This window comes from Anolis sagrei, chromosome X (assembly GCF_037176765.1).
Source record: "Anolis sagrei isolate rAnoSag1 chromosome X, rAnoSag1.mat, whole genome shotgun sequence".
Taxonomy (NCBI): domain Eukaryota; kingdom Metazoa; phylum Chordata; class Lepidosauria; order Squamata; family Dactyloidae; genus Anolis; species Anolis sagrei.
In genome coordinates, this window is record NC_090034.1 from 596,656 (window position 1) to 617,696 (window position 21,041).

The 21,041-nt window shown below is 43.2% G+C and overlaps 1 protein-coding gene across 1 annotated transcript in view; it reads left to right on the plus strand.

Annotated features, from left to right (window-relative positions):
* LOC132780040 (transformation/transcription domain-associated protein) overlaps positions 1-21,041 on the plus strand; it is a 232,772-nt gene that overhangs the window by 17,058 nt on the left and 194,673 nt on the right. Inside the window, exons 15-23 of the mRNA XM_067460867.1 lie at positions 1,197-1,530; positions 3,288-3,385; positions 6,055-6,249; positions 8,839-9,030; positions 14,929-15,094; positions 15,655-15,911; positions 18,068-18,268; positions 19,160-19,311; positions 19,604-19,803. Of these exons, the coding sequence (XP_067316968.1) occupies positions 1,197-1,530; positions 3,288-3,385; positions 6,055-6,249; positions 8,839-9,030; positions 14,929-15,094; positions 15,655-15,911; positions 18,068-18,268; positions 19,160-19,311; positions 19,604-19,803 (1,795 nt within the window). The remainder of the gene's footprint in view (positions 1-1,196; positions 1,531-3,287; positions 3,386-6,054; positions 6,250-8,838; positions 9,031-14,928; positions 15,095-15,654; positions 15,912-18,067; positions 18,269-19,159; positions 19,312-19,603; positions 19,804-21,041) is intronic.

Below are 21,041 nucleotides of genomic sequence, written 5' to 3' on the forward strand. Positions count from 1 at the left end.
GGAATGGCCTCCTGTTTATGATTCCAAGTTCATGGTTCCTGTATTGTCAAGATTCCAGTTTCATGTTTGGGTTTATGCCTGTGTACCTTTTCCTGTTTTCAGGTTCATGGATACACCTTTGGAGTAATTCTGTGTTTTTGGGATTCCTTAGTTTTGTGTTCTAACCTTACATTTTTGGGTTACTGCGACTGAACTCTGGCTTCCTTTTAGAATTGCATTTTATATATTTACATTTTTGGAATTGCTGTTTTCCCTTTTTATATACTTTCTTTAACAAAAATTCTTGTTTTGGATTACTGGGCTGTGGTGTGGTGCTCGGTGAAAGGGTGTTCCAGTGCTAGAGTGTAACACTCTGATAGAGTCTGAACATAGTTTGTGCCACAAAAATGCAACTACTCCCGAAGTCAGTGCTGCACAACTAAACAGGAAGAAAGCGGGGTATAAATAATAATAATAGTAGTAGTAGTAGTACAGTCTTCCCTCACTTATTGCAGGTGTTCGGTTCCAGGGCCACCCGCGATAAGTGAAAATCCGTGAAGTAGGGATGTTATATTAATTTTAATATTTATACATTATTTTAGCATAATGCATAAATATTAACATTAATATAGTGTCCCTACTTTGTGGATTTTCTTACCCGCACTTTCTTACCTGCCTCCGGAGTCACACAGGCATCAGCAGGCCGGGGAGGTAGGCTTTCCCTGCTGGGCCTCAGGCCGCCACACTTCCGGGGTCCACGGAGGCCTGGGAGGCAGGCCTTCCCTGCCGCGTCTCAGGACTCTGGAAGTGTGGTGGCCTGAGGTGTGGCAGGGAAGGCCTGGCTTCTTGCCCTCCGTGGACACCAGAAGTGTGGCAGCCTGAGGCATGGCGGGGAAGGTCTGCCTCCCTGGCCTGCTGATGCCTGTGTGGCTCCGGAGGCTCTGCCGGGGTCTGCGGAGGTCAGGGAGGCAGGCAGCGCCCTCGGGATGGGCTGCGAGAAGGAGCGGCCGCACAAGCGCTCCAAGTCGCGGAAGGGCAAGCGGAGGCGGTGGAGGGAGTTCCGGCCCACACACCAAACTCCTTTTCTGAGGACGTAAACATTTTTATTTTATATTAATATTTTCAAAAACCCACGCAACAGCGAGTCTGTGTAAAGTAGTGAGGGAACACTAATAGGCGTGACCTCCCTCCCCTCCCGCTTCTTGTGCTCCACGCAGGTCTTTGTCTTGAAGTTCCACACGATCGCCCGCTACCAGCTCTCCCTGATCTTCAAGAAGTGCAAGCCGCAGTCGGAGCTGGGGGCGGCGGAGGCGGCGGCCTTGCCGGGGGTCCCGCCGGGGGGAAGCTCCGCCCCCGCCCCGGCCCCCTCCCCGGCCCCTCCCTCCGCGGCCCCCCCTGCGGCCCCGGGCCCCTCCTTCGAGAAGCAAGGCGAGAAGGAGAAGGAGGACAAGCAGACCTTCCAAGTCACCGACTGCCGGAGCCTGGTCAAGACCCTCGTCTGCGGCGTCAAGACCATCACCTGGGGCATCACCTCCTGCAAAGCGCCCGGCGGTAAGGTCGCGTCCACGCGCATTCACGCTCGCTTCCTCCCATAGGTTTGCAGGTATCACCTGTGTGTCCATGTGGTGGGAACTTTGGGACAGGCATGACCTTTTGGAGACCGCAACCAGAATCTCCATAACCTTTTAGAGAAACATGGCATTCACAACCATTTGAAAATCGTAACCTTTTGTCAAAGTATGATCTTCAAGAGAAGAGCCAAAAATCTCGATTGAGCAAAATCTTCTCTTCAGTGGTGTACAACCACATGTACTCGTGCAAGGCAATTGGGCTTTCAGTTGTTAGACTGATAGATAACATGGTTGTCCCTGATCTGTTAGGAACAGAGACGATGTCAGGGCACAAAAACAGCTTCAGAAGTGATCTTTTCAGTTCCCAAAAACCCCTATTCTCCCATAAAATATCTTTTTTCTATATCATGCTCTCAAGAGGCAAAAATAAAGTAGGCTTTGTTAAAAGTAACATATCTGGTTTACTCAACAACCTTCATGTACTCAGCATACAGGGACATCACTTGTCAATCCAGTTCCAGATAGGATTTGAAGTAGTTTCTCTGTGCAGATAACACAGGGGATATTTCTCATAGTCTTAACAGTCCAAAGTCTGATGACGTCTCTGTGTTCTAAAATGGAGTCTGAGCTCTGAGCAGTCCCAGATCTGATCATGTGGCCTGCAGCCCCTCCCACAACCTCAAGAAACATAGAGTAAAGGGAAAGCTGCATACCAAAAACATATATACAGTACAGCAAGAGGACATAATCATATATAAACATATTACTAGTGGAAGGCCAGGCGGGGGTTGCTGGGCCTCTGGGAGACCTCTTGGGGGAATGGAGGGAGGGAGGGAGGAGGCCCGGCCTTCTGGTGCCGCACGCCTCTCTTCCCCAGCCCCGGCGGCTTCCTGGGCAGGCGCGGCTCTCCCCCCCCCCCCGCTATGTGGTGAGGCCTAAATCTCTGGCGATGGAGGAGCTCTTACATGCATGTGCGCACCCCCCACAGCTGCACACATGCGCTGTGATGGCTTCTCCTTTTATTAAGGATTGCTAAGTTGTTTTCGGTGTTTTCCTAATTTTTATTATTGTTGGTCACACCTTGTATGGTGAGGAGTTTTGTTGCCAAATTTGGTGGCTATTGGCCCAGTGGTTCTTTTGTTTTTAAACCACTCACGACGACGACAACCTTTATATATATATAGACTATCTCCCCGAAGGGCAGCTTACATGGGGACCAAGCCCAGTCTAAACAAGTTGCTAAGTTGTTTTCGGTGTTTTCCTAATTTTTATTATTGTTGGTCACACCTTGTATGGTGAGGAGTTTTGTTGCCAAATTTGGTGGCTATTGGCGCGGCTATTTCACACCCCCCCCCTGCTTCCCCATACCTCATGGGGCAGCCACAGTGCTGTGATCCTTCCTTCCCTTATCTTCTATTTTTCCTCCCTCCCCTCCTCTTTCTTGCCTTCCTTCCTTCCTTCCTTCCTTCCTTCCTTCCTTCCTTCCCCTTATCCTCTGTCTTTCCTTCCTTCCTTCCTTTACTTTCTCTTCTGTTCTTTATTTCCTTCCTTCCTCCCTTCCTTCCCTTTCCTTCCCCTTCTGCTTGGTCCCCATGTAAGCTGCCCTTCGGGGAGATAGTAGGTTATATAAATTAAATTTAAAAAATATTTTGTTTTATTTCAGTTTTGTTGTCTTGAGTGTATACGCAGATTGCAAAATGTCATTCTGCTTTGGATTTTTTCTCTCATGTTTTTCAGAAGCCCAGTTCATTCCCAATAAGCAGCTGCAGCCTAAAGAGACCCAGATCTACATCAAGCTGGTCAAATACGCCATGCAGGCGCTGGATATCTATCAGGTAAATATGTGCCCGGGCTGACCAATAGTCTTGCGTGTTCCAGTCATTTCAAAGTGTGCGATTCCCTCCTTTTCAATTCATATTGAAAAGCACAATTTGATGTTTTTATGCTGAACCGCTTCGAGTCTCTTTCGGAATAATAATAATAACAGGAATAATAATTACTTGTGTTTTTATTTGATAGGTAAATTGGGTTAAAATCTATGAAACAATATATTTATTTACTTTACTTTACTTGTATACCGCCGTTTCTCAGCCTAACTGGCGACTCAACGCGGTTGAGTATACAGGCAGCCCTCCGCATTTGTAGGCTTAGTTTTTTGCAGATCTGATTATTTGCGGATTTGATTGACGTGTTCTTTCTGGGCATCATCTCTGTGCCCTCCATGTTGACTCTTGGGTCAACTTCCATCAGAAGTTTGATGCATTTGCACATTTCCCATTTCTTTTTTTTTGGGGGGGGGGGTGGTCCTGTGCCCCGATTCCCTGCTTATTATATAACTACTCGAGTATAAGCCGACCCGAGTATAAGCTGAGGCACCTAATATTACCACAAAAAAAAAATGGGAAAATGGATTGACTCGAGTATAAGCCGAGGGTGGGAAATGCAGCTGTGACTGGGAAATTCCAAAATAAAAATTGCATTAATTGAGGCATCGGTAGGTTCAATGTTGTTGAATAAAACTGTAAGTTAAGATAAGACTGTCCAACTCTGATTAAAGCATTATTCTAACCAGTGTAAATGTGTTTACATATCCTTCCAATAATAATAGAGTAAAATAACAAATATAATAATAATAGAGTAAAATAATAAATGCAATAATAACCATAATAAAGAATAAAATAATAAATGCAATAATAATAGAGTAAAATGATTAATGTAATAATAATAATAATAATAGAGCAAAATAATAAACATAATAATAGAGTAAAATAATGGAAATGTAATAATAGTAGAGTAAAATGATTAATGTAATCATAATAATAATAGAGCAAAATAATAAATATAATAATAATAGAGTAAAATGATTAATGTAATAATAATAATAATAATAGAGCAAAATAATAAACATAATAATAGAGTAAAATAATGGAAATGTAATAATAATAGAGTAAAATGATTAATGTAATAATAATAATAATAGAGCAAAATAATAAATATAATAATAGAGTAAAATAATGGAAATGTAATAATAACAATAATAAAGAATAAAATAATAAATATAATAATAGAGTAAATGATAATGTAATAATAACCATAATAAGGAATAAAATAATAAATGTAATAATAGAGTAAAATGATTAATGTAATAATAATAATAATAATAGAGCAAAATAATAAATATAATAATAGAGTAAAATAATGGAAATGTAATAATAACAGTAATTCTATAGTAAAATAATAAATGTAATAATAACCATAATAAAGAATAAAATAATAAATGTAATGATAATAGAGTAAAATGATTAATGTAATAATAATAATAGAGCAAAATAAGAAATACAATAATAGAGTAAAATGATTAATGTAATAATAACCATAATAAAGAATAAAATAATAAATGTAATAATAGAGTAAAATGATTAATGTAATAATAATAATAATAATAATAGAGCAAAATAAGAAATACAATAATAAGAGTAAAATAATAAATGTAATAATAACCATAATAAAGAATAAAATAATAAATGTAATAATAATAGAGTAAAATGATTAATGTAATAATAACCATAATAAAGAATAAAATAATAAATATAATAGAGTAAAATGATTAATGTAATAATAATAATAATAGAGCAAAATAATAAATACAATAATAGAGTAAAATAATGGAAATGTAGTAATAACAGTAATTCTAGAGTAAAATAATAAATGTAATAATAACCATAATAAAGAATAAAATAATAAATGTAATAATAGAGTAGAATGATTAATGTAATAATAATAATAATCATAGAGCAAAATGATAAATACAATAATAGAGTAAAATAATGGAAATGTAATAATAACAGTAATTCTATAGTAAAATAATAAATGTAATAATAACCGTAATAAAGAATAAAATAATAAATGTAATGATAATAGAGTAAAATGATTAATGTAATAATAATAATAGAGCAAAATAATAGAGTAAAATAATAAATGTAATAATAACCATAATAAAGAATAAAATAATAAATGTAATAATAATAGAGTAAAATGATTAATGTAATAATAATAATAATAGAGCAAAATAATAAATATAATAATAGAGTAAAATAATATTGTAATAATAACCATAATAAGGAATAAAATAATAAATGTAATAATAATAGAGTAAAATGATTAATGTAATAATAATAATAATAGAGCAAAATAAGAAATATAATAATAGAGTAAAATAATGGAAATGTAATAATAACAGTAATCATAGAGTAAAATAATAAATGTAATAATAACAGTAATAAAGAATGAAATAAATGTAATAATAATAATAATAGGACTGAAAAACTAGGCTTATATTCGAGTATATACAGTAAATGGTTGGTTTTAAGATGGTTGTAAGGCTGCCTTCATCTCTCCTTTTGGGAAACACCTGGGGCATCCGTGAAATAGAGTCACGAAGCTCTAGGGTGTAACGACCTGTGGAGACAATGACCGATTCCTGTTCTATTCCTCCGTGAAAAAGGTTCAAATAGCGGGGAACGGGCAGACGTACATCCGTGTGGCCAATTGCCAGACGGTCCGGATGAAAGAGGAGAAGGAGGTCCTGGAGCACTTTGCGGGCGTCTTCACCATGATGAACCCCTTGACTTTCAAGGAAATCTTCCAGACGACCGTCCCGTACATGGTGGAACGCATCTCCAAGAACTACGCCCTCCAGGTAGTATGTTTGGGGCACTTGACAGCAATGCTGAACGCTGCAGAACTTGGCCGGTCAGGCTTGATAACAGGCCAAATCCCAATCTTGGCTCCAAGGACAACACACCCATTATCTCAGAGCTGTGGGTCCCTCCCCAGGTGTTTTGGCCTACCACTCCCAGAAATCCCAGACAGTTTACCGGCTGTTAGGATTTCTGGGAGTGGAAGGCCAAGACATCTGGGGAGAGACCCACAGGTTGAGAACCACTGGCTTGGTGGGAATTGTCCTGTGTTCATTAGCAATTAGGTAACAACTGCTGTAGTCCGTTGTGGGATTTCGTTGGAATTCATTCTTAGCGTCATTGCACTTTCGCTGGCCGATCCAGTTTGTGTTTGGATATTATGCCGTGCAGTGACACCTTGACTTACGAGTGAACTAACTTAAGAGTTTTTGTGATACGAGCCATCGCTTGGTCGGGCTTTGACATGTAAACAGAGATTTGAGTTACGAGCATGAGAGAGAGCTATTCCCTGAGAGCTATCGTGAAAGAGTGCTGTTGTGAGAGATACAGCTATTGAAAGAGAGAGGGAGAGCTATTGTGCAAGAGAGAGCTATTGTGAAAGAGAGCTACTGTGAGAGTGCTGTTGTGAGAGATACAGCTATTGCAAGAGAGAGAGCTATTGTGAAAGAGTGCTGTTGCAAGAGATATAGCTATTTCAAGAGAGAGAGCTATTGTGTGAGAGAGCTATTGTGAAAGAGTGCCGTTGCAAGAGATACAGCTATTGCAAGAGAGAGAGCTATTGCACAGAGAGAGCTATCGTGAAAGAGAGCTACTGTGAGAGTGCTGTTGCAAGAGATACAGCTATTGCAAGAGAGAGAGCTATTGTGTGAGAGAGCTACGGTGAAAGAGTGCTGTTGTGAGAGATACAGCTATTGCGCAAGAGTGGGGCTGGACCAGATTAATAGCATAGCATTTCACTGGGGAAATTTGATTTGACTGAAGAACAATGTGAGTATGTATGATTATTATGTGATGATATGCAGTTCACCACCAGCCCTCAAAATGGAGGTGTGACTATTACGCAGTGAAATACAGTTGACCACCCCAAAAATGAGGACATGACTATTGTGTGATGAAATGCAGTTAACCATCTCAAAAAATGCGGCCCGACTATTATGTGATGAAAGGCAGTAAACCACCAGCCCCAAAATGGGGATGTGACTATTATGCAATGAAATACAGTTAACCACCCTAAAAATGGGGGCATGACTATTATGTGATGAAAGGCAGTTCACCACCAGCCCCCAAAATGGAGGTGCGACTATTATGCAATGAAATATAGTTAACCACCCTAAAAATGGGGGCACGACTATTATGTGGTGATATTCAGTTATTATTATTATTATTATTATTAAACTTTATTTGTACCCCGCTAGCATCTCCCAAAGGGATTCGATGCGGCTTACAACAGGCCGGAACCCAGCACAACACAATACAACAATACAACAATACAAAAACATAGCAAATAAATAGTTAAAGCAGAGAACAGTGGCAATACACAATACAACAGGACATATTAAAAAGAAACTGAGCCGGCTGGAGTGGGGTACAGGGTTAAAAGTGCTGAAAAAGTGTCGGGGGATATAAGATTAAAGTAAAAGTGCGGTGTGCGTTGAGAATGGTCTTGACTCTACTAAAGTGCTTCTGGGCTTTGGTAGTGGGGTTCCTAATCTGAGAAGGCACGTTGGAATAGCCAGGTTTTCAGGTTTTTTCTAAAAACCGCCAAGGTGGGGGCCTGTCTGAGATCTTTCGGGAGGGCATTCCAGAGGCGGGGGGCCACCACAGAGAAGGCCCTGTCCCGCGTCCCCACCAAACGCGCCTGCGAGGCGGGTGGGATCACGAGCAGGGCCTCTCCTGATGACCGGAGCGAGCGTGTGGGTTCATAGACTGTGATGCGGTCTCGAAGGTAGGATGGTCCCAAACCGTTCAGGGCTTTGTAGGTAAGCACCTGCACCTTAAATTGGGCTCGGAAAATAAACAGCAGCCAGTGGAGCTCCTTGAACAGGAGGGTTGACCTCTCTCTGTAAGGGGCCCCAGTTAACATCCTGGCTGCTGCCCGTTGGACCAGTTGGAATTTCCGAGCCGTTTTCAAGGGCAGCCCTACGTAGAGCGCATTGCAGTAGTCCAGTCTAGAGGTGACTAAGGCATGGACCACCCCGGCCAGTTCACCACCAGCCCCCAAAATGGAGGTGCGACTATTACGCAGTGAAATGCAGTTAACTACCCCAAAAATGAGGACATGGCTATTGTGTGATGAAATGCAGTTAACCATCTCAAAAAATGGGGGCACGACTATTATGCTATGAAATATAGTTTACCTGTCCATTAACATGTAACAGCGACTGGCTGTTAGGAATTGTGGGAGTTGAAGTCCAAAACACCTGGAGGGAGGGCCAAAGTTGGCCCAGGCCTGATAGAGACCTACAAGATCCATCCAATCCACAACCTAAGCTCTCCCAACAGATGGCCATCCACTGGACTCAGAATCTCTGCCCTCTTGGGGACTGCTCCTATGGGTTGAATGCCCTTCTTTCTTTTGTCCCTTCCAGATTGTCGCCAATTCCTTTCTGGCCAACCCAACTACCTCGGCTCTGTTTGCGACTATCCTGGTAGAATACCTTCTGGACCGGTTGCCTGAAATGGGCTCCAACGTGGAGCTGTCCAACCTGTATCTCAAGCTCTTCAAGCTGGTCTTTGGCTCCGTCTCGCTCTTTGCGGCCGAGAACGAGCAGATGCTGAAGGTAAGCCGAGCTCGTTTCTAAGCCAAGGGCAGGTTTTGGGGCCCACAATGTGGATTTTGATGTGGCTCATGGATACGTTGAGAGGGGAAAGCATCAGTGCAGTCTCAGGGAGCCATTTTCCACCCAGGCCTCCAAAAATCAGAAGCAGTGCCAAGGCAGAGAGATAACGGGCCTGGAGCTCCTTGTATGTTCTCCTCAACTCTTGGATTTTGCCACTGTCATCAAGAGAAGCGGGCGCTTCCTTCTTGGATAGGAGTCCATTGTAGGCAGGTAGCCTGCAAGGTACAGGCGAGATAGTCGGTTCTGTAGGTTTGCTCTTAAGTTGAATTGGTGTGGAAGGCGGAACAGGGGCATTTCGGAAGTATATCCCAGCCACACGCACAATATAGTATGCACGTGCACAGATACACACACATGTATGCATAAAGACAAGTCCCCAAGTTACGAACAAGAGAGGTTCGGTAGGTTTGTTCTTAAGTCGAATTTCTACGTAAGTTGGAACAAGAGGATGTTGGGACTCAGCCTGTGATTGAACTTGTGATTGTGTATCAGTCTCCTGATGTTTCTGTGTCTGATGTGGGTAATGAGGAGGGAAGTCAGTCCCCTGTTGCTTCTGATGTGGGGGATGCTGGGACTGTCTCTGAGGTGCAAGATGGAGACACTTTGGTCAATGAGTTTCAAGCAGACACTGACAGAGAGGCTTCGGTGCAAAGGGCAGATTCTCATGAGAATGTTCCTTTCAGTGAGCTCTCCGGATTCTAGTTTGGAAAACGGTCTGACACCTGGTAAAGTTAATGAGGAGTCAGATAAGCAGAGCCGGCGGCTGGAGATTAGCCAGAATCGACAAAAGGTCCAATGTTTACGTAGATCTGAATGAATTCATCAATTAAAGTCAAAGACTGGGGGAAAACAAAACCAGTTTTGGGGATTTAAGGTTTGCCTTTAGAGAATCTTGTCAGATCAGGCTTAATGTTAAGGGGAAACCTTCACCTCTACCTATATACTGCAGCAGACTGACACTACCAAATGCATACTATCCTGGCTGACTTCTAAATTGTACTGACTTGTAAAATGGAGTCTGAGTGCGGATAGTCCCCGATCAGAGTCCCCGAGTCGGACACACGACTAGGTGTTGGGACTCAGCCTGTGATTGAACCTGAGCCTGGGCTCGAACCTGTGAATGTGTCTCAGCCTCCTGATGTTTCAGTGTCTGATGTGGGTAATGAGGAGGGAAGTCAGTCTCCTGTTGCTTCTGATGTGGGGGAAGCTGGGACTGACTCTGAGGTGCAAGATGGAGACACTTTGGTCAATGAGTTTCATGCAGACACTGACAGAGAGGCTTCGGTGCAAAGGGCAGATTCTCATGAGAATCCTTCTGTCAGGCCTTGGGAGAAAGGTTTACTCCCTCCGCCTGTGAATTCTCCAGATTCTAGTTTGGAAAACAGTCTGACACCTGGGAAAGTTAATGAGGAGTCAGATAAGCAGAGTCGGCGGCTGGAGATTAGCCAGAATCAACAAGAGGCCCAATGTTTACATAGAGAATTCGTCAATTAAAATCAAAGACTGGGGGAAAATGAAACAGTTTTTGGGATTTAAGGTTTGCCTTTAGAGAATCTTGTCAGATCAGGCATCGTTTGGAAACCAAGTTCTTGTGCCATTGAAGTCTTGTTCAAGGGATCATGTTTCTGTGGAGTTTTTTAGCCTTTTGGGTTGTCTTTGCATCCTGCTTGATTCCTGTCTGGATTAATGGTGTCTTGGATTGCCTGTATTTCTTGTGTGGGGATTGCTTTGGGTCATTGCTGTTTATGGACTCATACTTTTTGGAATCTTCTGATTTTCTTACAAGCATTTATTTCTTCTTGCTATTTACTAAGCTTCAATAAAAGAAGATTTGATTCTTCACTCTTCGTGTGGTGTGTTTTAAGTCAGGGGGCTTCTTCTGGACCTGGAGGGCAACAGAGGATTTCTTAACAGGCGGGTTTAATCAATTGTTTAATCACTGTTTTTAATATTTTTAATGTATGATTGATTGTTTTTGTGATATCGGCATCTTATGACGCTTTTGTGAGGCTACCCTGATTCCCCTCCTCAGGGGTGAGAAGGGCAGGGTAAAAATATAAGTGTAATCCTAGCCAAGTATAAATTGTAATGTAATGTAATATAAACACACACACACATGTATGCATAAAGGCATACATGTATTTATTTATTTAGTACTAGCTGTACCTACCACGCGTTGCTGTGGCCAACTTTCCCTCCCTCTTTCTCTCCTTTGTTTCTTTCCTTCCTTCCCTCCCTCTTTTCTTCCTTCCTTCTTTTTCTTTCCCTTCTTCTTTCTTCCTTCTCTTCCTTCTTCCTCTTTCTTTTCTCGTTTCCTTTGTTCTTTGGTTCCATCCTTCCTTGTCTCCTTCCTTCCTTCCTTCCCTTTTTCTCTCTTTTGTTCTTTCTTTCCTTCCTTCCTTCTCTACCCTTCTTTCTTTCCTTCTTTCTCTCCTTCCCTCCTTACTTCCCTCTTTCTCTTCTTCTTTGTTTCTCTCCTTCCTTCCCTCCCTCTTTTCTTCCTTCCCTCTTTTTCTTTCCCTTCTTTCTTCCTTCTCTTCCTTCTTCCTCTTTCTTTTCTTGCTTCCTTTGTTCTTTGGTTCCATCCTTTCTTGTCTCTTTCCTTCCTTCCTTCCTTCCCTTTTTCTCTCTTTTGTTCTTTCTCTCCTTCCTTCCTTCTCTACCCTTCTTTCTTTCCTTCTTTCTCTCCTTCCCTCCTTACTTCCCTCTTTCTCTTCTTCTTTGTTTCTCTCCTTCCTTCCCTCCCTCTTTTCTTCCTTCCCTCTTTTTCTTTCCCTTCTTCTTTCTTCCTTCTCTTCCTTCTTCCTCTTTCTTTTCTCGCTTCCTTTGTTCTTTGGTTCCATCCTTCCTTGTCTCTTTCCTTCCTTCCTTCCCTCTTTCTCTCTTTCGTTCTTTCTCTCCTTCCTTCCCTCTTTCTCTTTTTAATTTCCTTCTCTCCTTCCTTCCTTCTCTACCTTTCTTTTCCTTTTCTCCCTTTCTCTCCCTCCTTCTCTCCTTCCTTCCTTCTCTACCCTTCTTTCTTTCCTTCTTTCTCTCCTTCCCTCCTTCTTTCCCTCTTTGTCTCGCTCCTTCTCTCCTTCCTTCACCCTTCTTTCTGTGTATGTGTTTTGTGTTTGTATATGCGTTTTAATATTTGGGGGGGGGGGGTGTTGGCTTCTTAAGTCCCTTCTGCTGTGTTTTTCAGTGTTTTATGAGAGATGGTCACTTGTTGGCCTGAGAGGTTTGTGTCCAAATTTGGTGTCAATTCGTCCAGTGGTTTTTGAGTTCTGTGAATATAACAAACAAACAAACATTACATTTATATTTATATATAGAGATATATATATATAGATAGAGAGAGGGGTGGTGGTGGGAGAGAGCGTACTTAGGAGTCCTCCAGGAAGGCGTGTGCAAGGCAGGCATCCTTCTTGTGGCGCGCCAAGGTCACTTTCATTTTACACAAACGGCAAATCCAATTTAAATGGCGTGATAGACTACCGTCGGTCGGCGGCTCCGTGCCTGTTAAATTATTTGATTCTCAGGGACGGACGGCGTGGACTTCAGTCGACAATTTAATTTTGAGCAATGGGAGCTCTTTGCGGCATTTGCGGTGCAAGGTTGAGGGCCTTTGGGTGTGAATGAAACCCCGAATTACGGCAGAGTCTCCCCCTGGGATGGGTCTCCTGCCCCGCTCTCTTTGGCATCGCCCACTCAAGGCTTTTTGATTTCCTCCTTGTTTTTAGGAGGACGCTTTAATCCAAACGTCAGCGTTCTAAGGACAGTGATGTATTTGAGGGCTGTGTTCTTTCCCTCTATTGAGACTCCATTATGTATTTGTCAGAAGGAAATACAAACACTGGCAATAAATAGGCCTGCTTTAGGAAATGGAGCAATTTGGATTTGCAGTTGTTAGACTGATAATCTAGTTGTCTCTGAGCTGTTAGGAACAGAGATTAGGCCAATGCGTAAAAACAGCAGTTCTCCAGAAGTGTTCTTTTCAGTGTCCAAAAACATCTCCTCTCCCATAAAACGTTTTGTTTCTATACCATGTTCTGAAGGGGCAAAAATAAATTAGACTTTGTTAAAAATAATGTATTTGGTTTACTCTCAACCTTTATGTATCCAGCATACAGGCGTGTAACTTGCCAATCCAGTTACATATAGGTTTGAAGTGGTTTCTCTGTGCGGACAACACAGGGCATCGTTTTTATATTCAACAGCAAATTGAGTTTGCTTTTAACAGTCCAAAGTCTCGAGGCGTCTGTGCTCTAAAGGAGTCTGAAGTCTAAAATGGATTCTGAGCTCTGAGCAGTCCCAGATCCTGTTTTGGTACACAGGGAAAGCAGGCCTTATGTGGTACGCAGGGAAACTGTTTTTATATTCAATAGCAACTTGAGTTTGCTCTTAACAGTCCAAAGTCTCATGGTGTCTGTGCTCTAAAGGAGTCTGCAGTCTAAAACGGAGTCTGAGTTCTGAGCAGTCCCAGGTCCTGCTTTGGTACACAGGGAAAGCAGGCCTGTTTTGGTATGCAGGGAAACCATTTTTATATTCAACAGTAACTTGAGTTTGCTCTTAACAGTCCAAAATCTCATGGCATTTGTGCTCTAAAGGAGTTAGAAGTCTGAAATGGAGTCTGAGCTCTGAGCAGTCCCATATCCTGTTTCGGTATGCAGGGAAAGCAGGCATGTTTTTGTATGCAGGGAAAGCTTTTTTGGTATTCAGGGAAATTGTTTTTATATTCAGCAGCAACTTGAGTTTGCTCTTAAGTGTCCAAAGTCTCATAGCGTCTGTGCTCTAAAGGAGTCAGAAGTCTAAAATGGAGTCTGAGCTCTGAACAATCCCAGATCCTGTTTTGCTACACAGGGAAAGCAGGCATGTTTTGGTACGCAGGGAAAGCTTTTTTGGTATGCAGGGAAATTGTTTTTATATTCAACAGCAAATTGAGTTTGCTTTAAACAGTCTCATGGCGTCTGTGCTCTTAAGGAGTCAGAAGTCTAAAATGGAGTCTGACCTCTGAGCAGTCCCAGGTCCTGTTTTGGTACACAAGGAAAGCAGGCCTGTTTTGGTACGCAGGGAAATCATTTTTATATTCAACAGCAACTTGAGTTTGCTCTTAACAGTCCAAAGTATCATGGTGTCTGTGTTCTACAGGAGTCTGAAGTCTAAAATCGAGTCCGAGCTCTGAGCAGTCCCAGGTTCTGTTTTGGTACCCAGGAAAATCAGGCCTGTTTTGGTACGCAGGGAAATAGTTTTTATATTCAACAGCAACTTGAGTTTTCTGTTAACAGTCCAAAGTCTCATGGTGTCTGTGCTCTAAAGTAGTCTGAAGTCTAAAATGGAGTCTGAGCTCTGAGCAGTCCCAGATCCTGTTTTGGTACACAGGGAAACCTGCGTACCAAAAAATGCCTTTACAATACAGTAAGCAAACCCAATCATATATAAACAAATTACTAGTGGAGACTTGAAGAAGGTTGCGATTTCCAACACAAAGCAGATTGTCTGAATTTTAGAGGGATAGTGTAGATGGGGCCTGAATCCTTGTCAGCAATTCAGGAAACAGGCAGAATAATGCATTGGAGAAAAATATAGGTATGCATTTATTTACTGTATTTTTATTTGATGTAATTTTTCTGTTATTTTGTGTCTAACTTTGCTATATTATTTTTGGGCTTAGCCTCATGTTAGCCGCCCCGAGTCCCCTTTGAAGAGATGGTGGCGGGGTATAAAAATGATGATGATGATTAGTACCTATCTCTATCTCAACCCCGAAGGGGACTCAGAACGGCTTCCAAATTGACAATAATTGAGTGCCACATTAACGTAAGAAACCCCCCTCTTTTTGTGTCTCGATTCCCCCAGCCGCACTTGCACAAGATAGTGAACAGCTCTATGGAGCTGGCCCAGACGGCCAAGGAGCCCTACAACTACTTCCTGCTGCTCCGGGCGCTCTTCCGGTCCATCGGCGGAGGGAGCCACGACCTCCTCTACCAGGAATTCCTGCCCTTGCTGCCCAACTTGCTCCAAGGTAAGGCTCCAAGCAGAGTGAGAACCAGGGGGGTGTCAGGAGGGAATCCAAACATTCTTGGTGGAAACCAGCCCGGTCTCTGTTGAAGGACTTTCAAAGGAAGACTCTGTCCGTAAGGAGTACATTTATTGATTAGCCCATGTGTCAAGTGTTTGTCTTTAGATATTGGGATGTTTGAAAAGCACGTTTAAAATGACTGTGTTCGTAAGTGGCTTGGATAATAATAATAATAATAATAATAATAATAACAACAATGTATTGCCAGCTTGTAATACTTTTGGTATTTTTGGAGCTGACCTGTTGCTTCGGTTGTGATTGTAATGATCGGCCCCCCTTCCCTTATGTCGATGACTGGCTTAAAAATTTGTAAATAAACAAGATGCAAGTGGGAAGCCTATGATATGACGAATATGATATGAGGCTGGATGGCCATCTGTCAGGGGTGATTTGAATGCAATATTCCTGCTTCTTGGAAGAATGGGGTTGGACTGGATGATGGCCCAGGAGGTCTCTTCCAACTCTTTGATTCTATGATTCTATGAATGTCTGTCGCCTTGCAGGTCTGAACATGCTGCAGAGTGGCCTGCACAAGCAGCACATGAAGGACCTGTTTGTGGAGCTTTGTCTCACCGTGCCAGTCCGGCTGAGCTCCCTCCTGCCTTATTTGCCCATGCTGATGGATCCTTTGGTCTCGGCCTTGAACGGTTCCCAGACGCTGGTCAGCCAAGGCCTGCGGACCCTCGAGTTGTGTGTAGACAACCTCCAGCCGGACTTCCTGTACGACCACATCCAGCCCGTGCGCGCAGAGCTCATGCAGGTAGGAACGACGCAGCGGTCGGAAATGACCGCCGGAGGTCAGCGTTTGCTCAGAAAAGGGGCCAGGTGTTTATCATACTGATTTTTGTTGTTGTGTAAATAAAAAAACAAAAACAAAAAGAGAAGAAAAAGGGGAAAAACAGAAAAACATGTAAACAAGAAAATATTAACAAGACATTAAACAGCCATTTAAATCAAATCATATACAATATGTAAAAAAAGAAAAGAAAATATTAACAAGACATTATACGGCCATTTAAAGCAAATCCTATACAAAATATTAATGACTACGTGTTGCACTAGGGCCCTGAAGCGTCTTTTTCACCACAAACTGCACACTGTCCAGATACTCCAACCTAACAGTTTATTAAAAGCAGAGTATAATAAAAGCTGGATATATGAAATGCAAGCAAATATAAAAAGGGAATCTAAAGTTCAAAGGTTATGTTCATAGAAGCCAAAAGCCCAAAAATCCCTTCAGAGAAAGTGTCTAAAATAATTCCAATGAGATATGCGAAGGCTGTCAGAGATTGACGATACCCAGCGGAAGGAATGCTAGATCAAGCAGGCACTGAGTCACAAAATAAGGACTTTGCAGGCTTTGAGTTACCAAAAAACCTAAGTTTACTAAGTACATACATCAGACACGTCTTTCTACAGTGAGCTACAATTCAGGAAAAAACAACAAAGAACTAGTCAAAACCGAAAGCCTCTTCACACCTGCTTATCTTCTCTTGCTGAGACTGGCAACTCCCTCCTGTTCTCAGCAAGAACAAACCTTATCTTACTTTTTCTCAAGTTCACTTAATCACAGCCTCAAAGTATAAACATTTGTGCATGTTGTACAGGAATTGATTATAAACTGTATGATTTTAACTGTATTTGTGTTTAGATTGGCTGCAGTAATGCTGGAGCGGCCTAAGTCAGAGGAGTCCTCCATGTGCGTTGCCATGGAGACCGATGCAGGAGAGAGGGAAGTGGGAGGAGCTTAGAGGGGAGAGTTTGAAAAAACGACAGTTAAAAATCAGTTAGGGTTTAGGTTTAGAGGAGTGAGCAGTCAGGAGATAGGTTCAGGGGAGTCAGGAGTTAGGAGTTGGGAGAGAAGGAAAGGAAAGATGGCGGAGTGACTTGTGAAGCAAAGCTTTGAGGCTTTGAAAAGCTGGGTTTGGCTGTTGGAAGTTTCTCAGGCTAGTGCAGCCGAATGGTGAAACAGAGCTGGTATTCTTTTAGTCTAAGGAGAGGCTAAAGAATAGTTTACTTAGTATTTGATCTAGGGAGGATCAAATAAGGGAAACATCCCTAGATTGAAACTTTGTCTGAAACAAGTGCTCTACGTCAGAAAGATACTGTGTTACTTGAAAGAATGAACTGTTAAAGTTACAAGTATTATTCCAAGTGCAACAAGGAAAAGTTACGTCTTGCAACCACACGCTGTGTACTTAATAAAATTGTTAACTTTTATTTGAAGATTGCCTCAGCTCCGTCTATCCTGTGTACAAAGTGGCATTTCTCACAATATTGCAACTTACCTCACATGGTTGCAGAAACGTAGGGAAAAGTAACCAAATAAATCTACATTCTTCTCTCCAGTCACGCTACAGTATATACAGTGTAATTACTAATTGCACCTCCTCTTAATAAAGGAGGAGGTGCAATTGAACAGCCTCCCTCCTAACTTGATGGTAAATTTGGTTCCTAATCGGCAACCTCCATTGCAAATCGGCTAAGTCTTTTTAAAATTGGGAACTGGGGTAAAATCTCCTGAATACTGGTTCCTTTCAAATTGGTGGCAATAATAAATCATCCCTCAGCTCCCTGCTTCTTTTCAATGGCATTTTTAATTCACAGTGGCATCCATCTTTGCAATACATAGAAGCACATTGAAAAACACATACATAACTAAATTAATCCTGACAAAGGCAAGGTACATAAATCCAAGGCAGGCAAAACTAGCCCTCACAAGACTAGGAACACAGGAACAGCTTGACACTTGGTTACATGAAACCGCGAGCTCTGTACCTGAACGCAGCATTGCTCTCACAAGGATAGTATCAACATGAACCATTTGCATCAGATTCGGTTTCAAAGCAGCTTACGATGTTTTTAAAACCTCTGTACGGGACAAACCTAAAGCGCGTGCCAACCCTCTCCTCCCAGGCCTTGTGGCGGACGCTGCGCAATCCCGCCGAGACCATCTCCCACGTCGCCTACCGCGTGCTGGGCAAGTTCGGCGGCAGCAACCGGAAGATGCTGAAGGAGTCGCAGAAGCTGCAGTACGTCGTGACGGAGATCCAAGGGCCCAGCATCACCGCCGAGTTCTCCGACTGCAAGGCCTCCATCCAGCTGCCCATGGAGAAGGTAAGCGGCCTGCGTTCTCATTTCGCTGTTGCAAACTCACGCCCACCCTCAAATCTTAACAAGGGTGGACTAGATGGCTTTTGGCCTCCGTTCCAACTGAGGTCCTTTACAGGAAGTGGCTGACATGAATGCTCTTCAAACTCTCAAAAGCATTAAAAAGGTTCTCCAGGCCGTGTGCATGAGTATATCACAGAGCAATGTTTTGTCTATATGTGAGTTATATTAATTGTATTATTTATTTGCTTATAGCTCGTTGTATTTATTGATGTGTTGTTGGGCTTGGCCTCATGTAAGCTGCTCCGAGTCCCCTTGGGGTGAGGGTGGCGGGGTATAAATAAAGTTTTTATTATATTATTATTATTATTATTATTATTATTATTACGTGGAGGAAGGGCAGGCCCAAATTGGCCCATTCCTCCTTTAAGGCAACCTAGGCTTCCGAATCTTGTCAATACTTTTGGCTGACTAACAACCCAATAGTCTGACACTTTGCCACTTTCGTGTGTTACTGAAGCAAATTGTCAGGAGTCAATTTCTGAGGGCATGAAGACATCACAAATTCCCTCCGTGACATCCTGACTGAATCATCCTGGCTGCCTCAATTTTCTCTCTGTGACATTTTGAAGCCAGCAGAAGGCACTGGAAAACTTGTATTGGAACTTGTGAAGCAAGAAGTTCTAATAAGGAAACTGAGAAGAGGGGGAGATGGGCAGGAAAGGTGTATAAAAGGAAGTGGTGGAGGGAAAAAGTCAGTAGTGTCTTTCTTTGCTGCAGAGATAAAAGCAATATATTCATTTCAAAGCAAAACCGGCTTGTGAGTGGTTATTTAATATTGCTATAGAGATCCTACAGTCTTACACATATGCCTTCCTCCTTTTCTTGCTTTTGTAGGCCATTGAGACAGCCTTGGATTGCCTGAAGAGCGCCAACACGGAGCCGTATTACCGGAGGCAGGCGTGGGAGGTCATCAAGTGCTTCTTGGTGGCCATGATGAGCCTGGACGACAACAAGCACGCCCTGTATCAGCTTCTGGCCCATCCCAAGTAAGTCCGTCTCCCTTTACCTTTGCGGTCTCTTTCTACCTTGGCTTCCTCCTTCAAGGGGACCCAGAATCTAAAAGTTGGTCAACAGGTCAATTAAAAAAATGAGAAAAACAACATCCCCATAATTACATCCACATAACCATCCCCACTGGTTTAAGCTGGATCAAAACACATCACACCACTGTCAATCCTATCTCACCAATGGAATCAATCAAGTTGTCTTTTTATTGGGTGGAGGGGGGAGGAAGTACAGACCATAATAGACCTCCCGCCTTCCCCTTGACCGCTGCAGCTTCACGGAGAAGTCCATTCCCAGCGTGATCATCTCTCACCGGTACAAAGCCCAGGACACGCCGGCACGCAAGACCTTTGAGCAAGCCTTGACCGGGGCCTTCATGTCAGCCGTGATCAAGGACCTGCGCCCCAGCGCCCTCCCCTTCGTGGCCAGCCTCATCCGACACTACACCATGGTGGCCGTGGCACAGCAGTGCGGTGAGTCCAGGCTCACTTATGTCCCCGGAGAGAGGGCGTTCCTCACCCTTCTTGCATCGTAAAGGCTGTTTTCTAGGTCAAGTGGTCCTCTGTATTGTCACTGCGCTGGCTGTTGCTAGGTCAGGTGGTCCTCTGATCTAACTGGGCCAGCGGTTGCTAGGTCAAGTGACCCTCTGGTGTCACTGGAGTGGCGGTTGCTAGGGCAAGTGGCCTTCTGATGTAACTGTTCTGGCTGTTGCTAGGTCAAGTGGCCCTCTGATGTAACTGGGTTGGCTTTTTCTAGGTGAAGTGGTCCTCTGTTTTGTCACTGGATTCGCTCTTGTTAGGTCAAGTGGTCCTCTGAGTTAACTGACCTGGCAGTTGCTAGGTCAATTGTCCTTCTGTGGTGTCACTGCCCTGGCTGTTGCTAGGTCAAGTGGCCCTCTGATCTAACTGGGATGGCTGTTGCTAGGTCAAGTAGTCCTCTGATGTAACTGACCTGGCAGTTGCTAGGTCGTGGCCCTCTGATGTAACTGGACTGGCTGTTGCTAGGTCAAGTGGCCTTCTGTGGTGTCACTGGACTGGCTGTTGCTAGGTCAAGTGGCCTTCTGTGGTGTCACTGGACTGGCTGTTGCTAGGTCAAGTAGTCCTCTGATCTAACTGACCTGGCTGTTTCTAGGTCAAGTGGCCCTCTGATCTAACTGGGATGGCTGTTGCTAGGTCAAGTAGTCCTCTGATGTAACTGACCTGGCAGTTGCTAGGTCAAGTGGCCCTCTGATGTAACTGGACTGGCTGTTGCTAGGTCAAGTGGCCTTCTGTGGTGTCACTGGACTGGCTGTTGCTAGGTCAAGTGGTCCTCTGATCTAACTGACCTGGCTGTTTCTAGGTCAAGTGGCCCTCTGTGGTGTCACTGTATTGGCTGTTGCTAGGTCAAGTGGCCCTCTGATGTAACTGGGCTTACGATCGCTAGGTCAAGTGGCCCTGTGTGTGGTCATTGGTAAAGAAAGGTGACATGTTTATGCAGCAAAGGAAGGAGGGAAGGAGCCACCAAGAGAGCTGGAGAAGGGAGAAAGGAAAGGAAGAGGAAACAGGAAAGCGAGGAAGGGGGGGGAGAGAAAGGAAAGGGGAAAAGGTATGAGGGGAGGGGAAAGGGGTGTGTGTGTGTGTACATAGTGTTTAAATGAATCTGTGGCATGGTAGTTTGGGGCTTGTGGAGGGAACGCTTCCTAATGGAAGAAGAAGCCAGCCCCGTTTTGTGT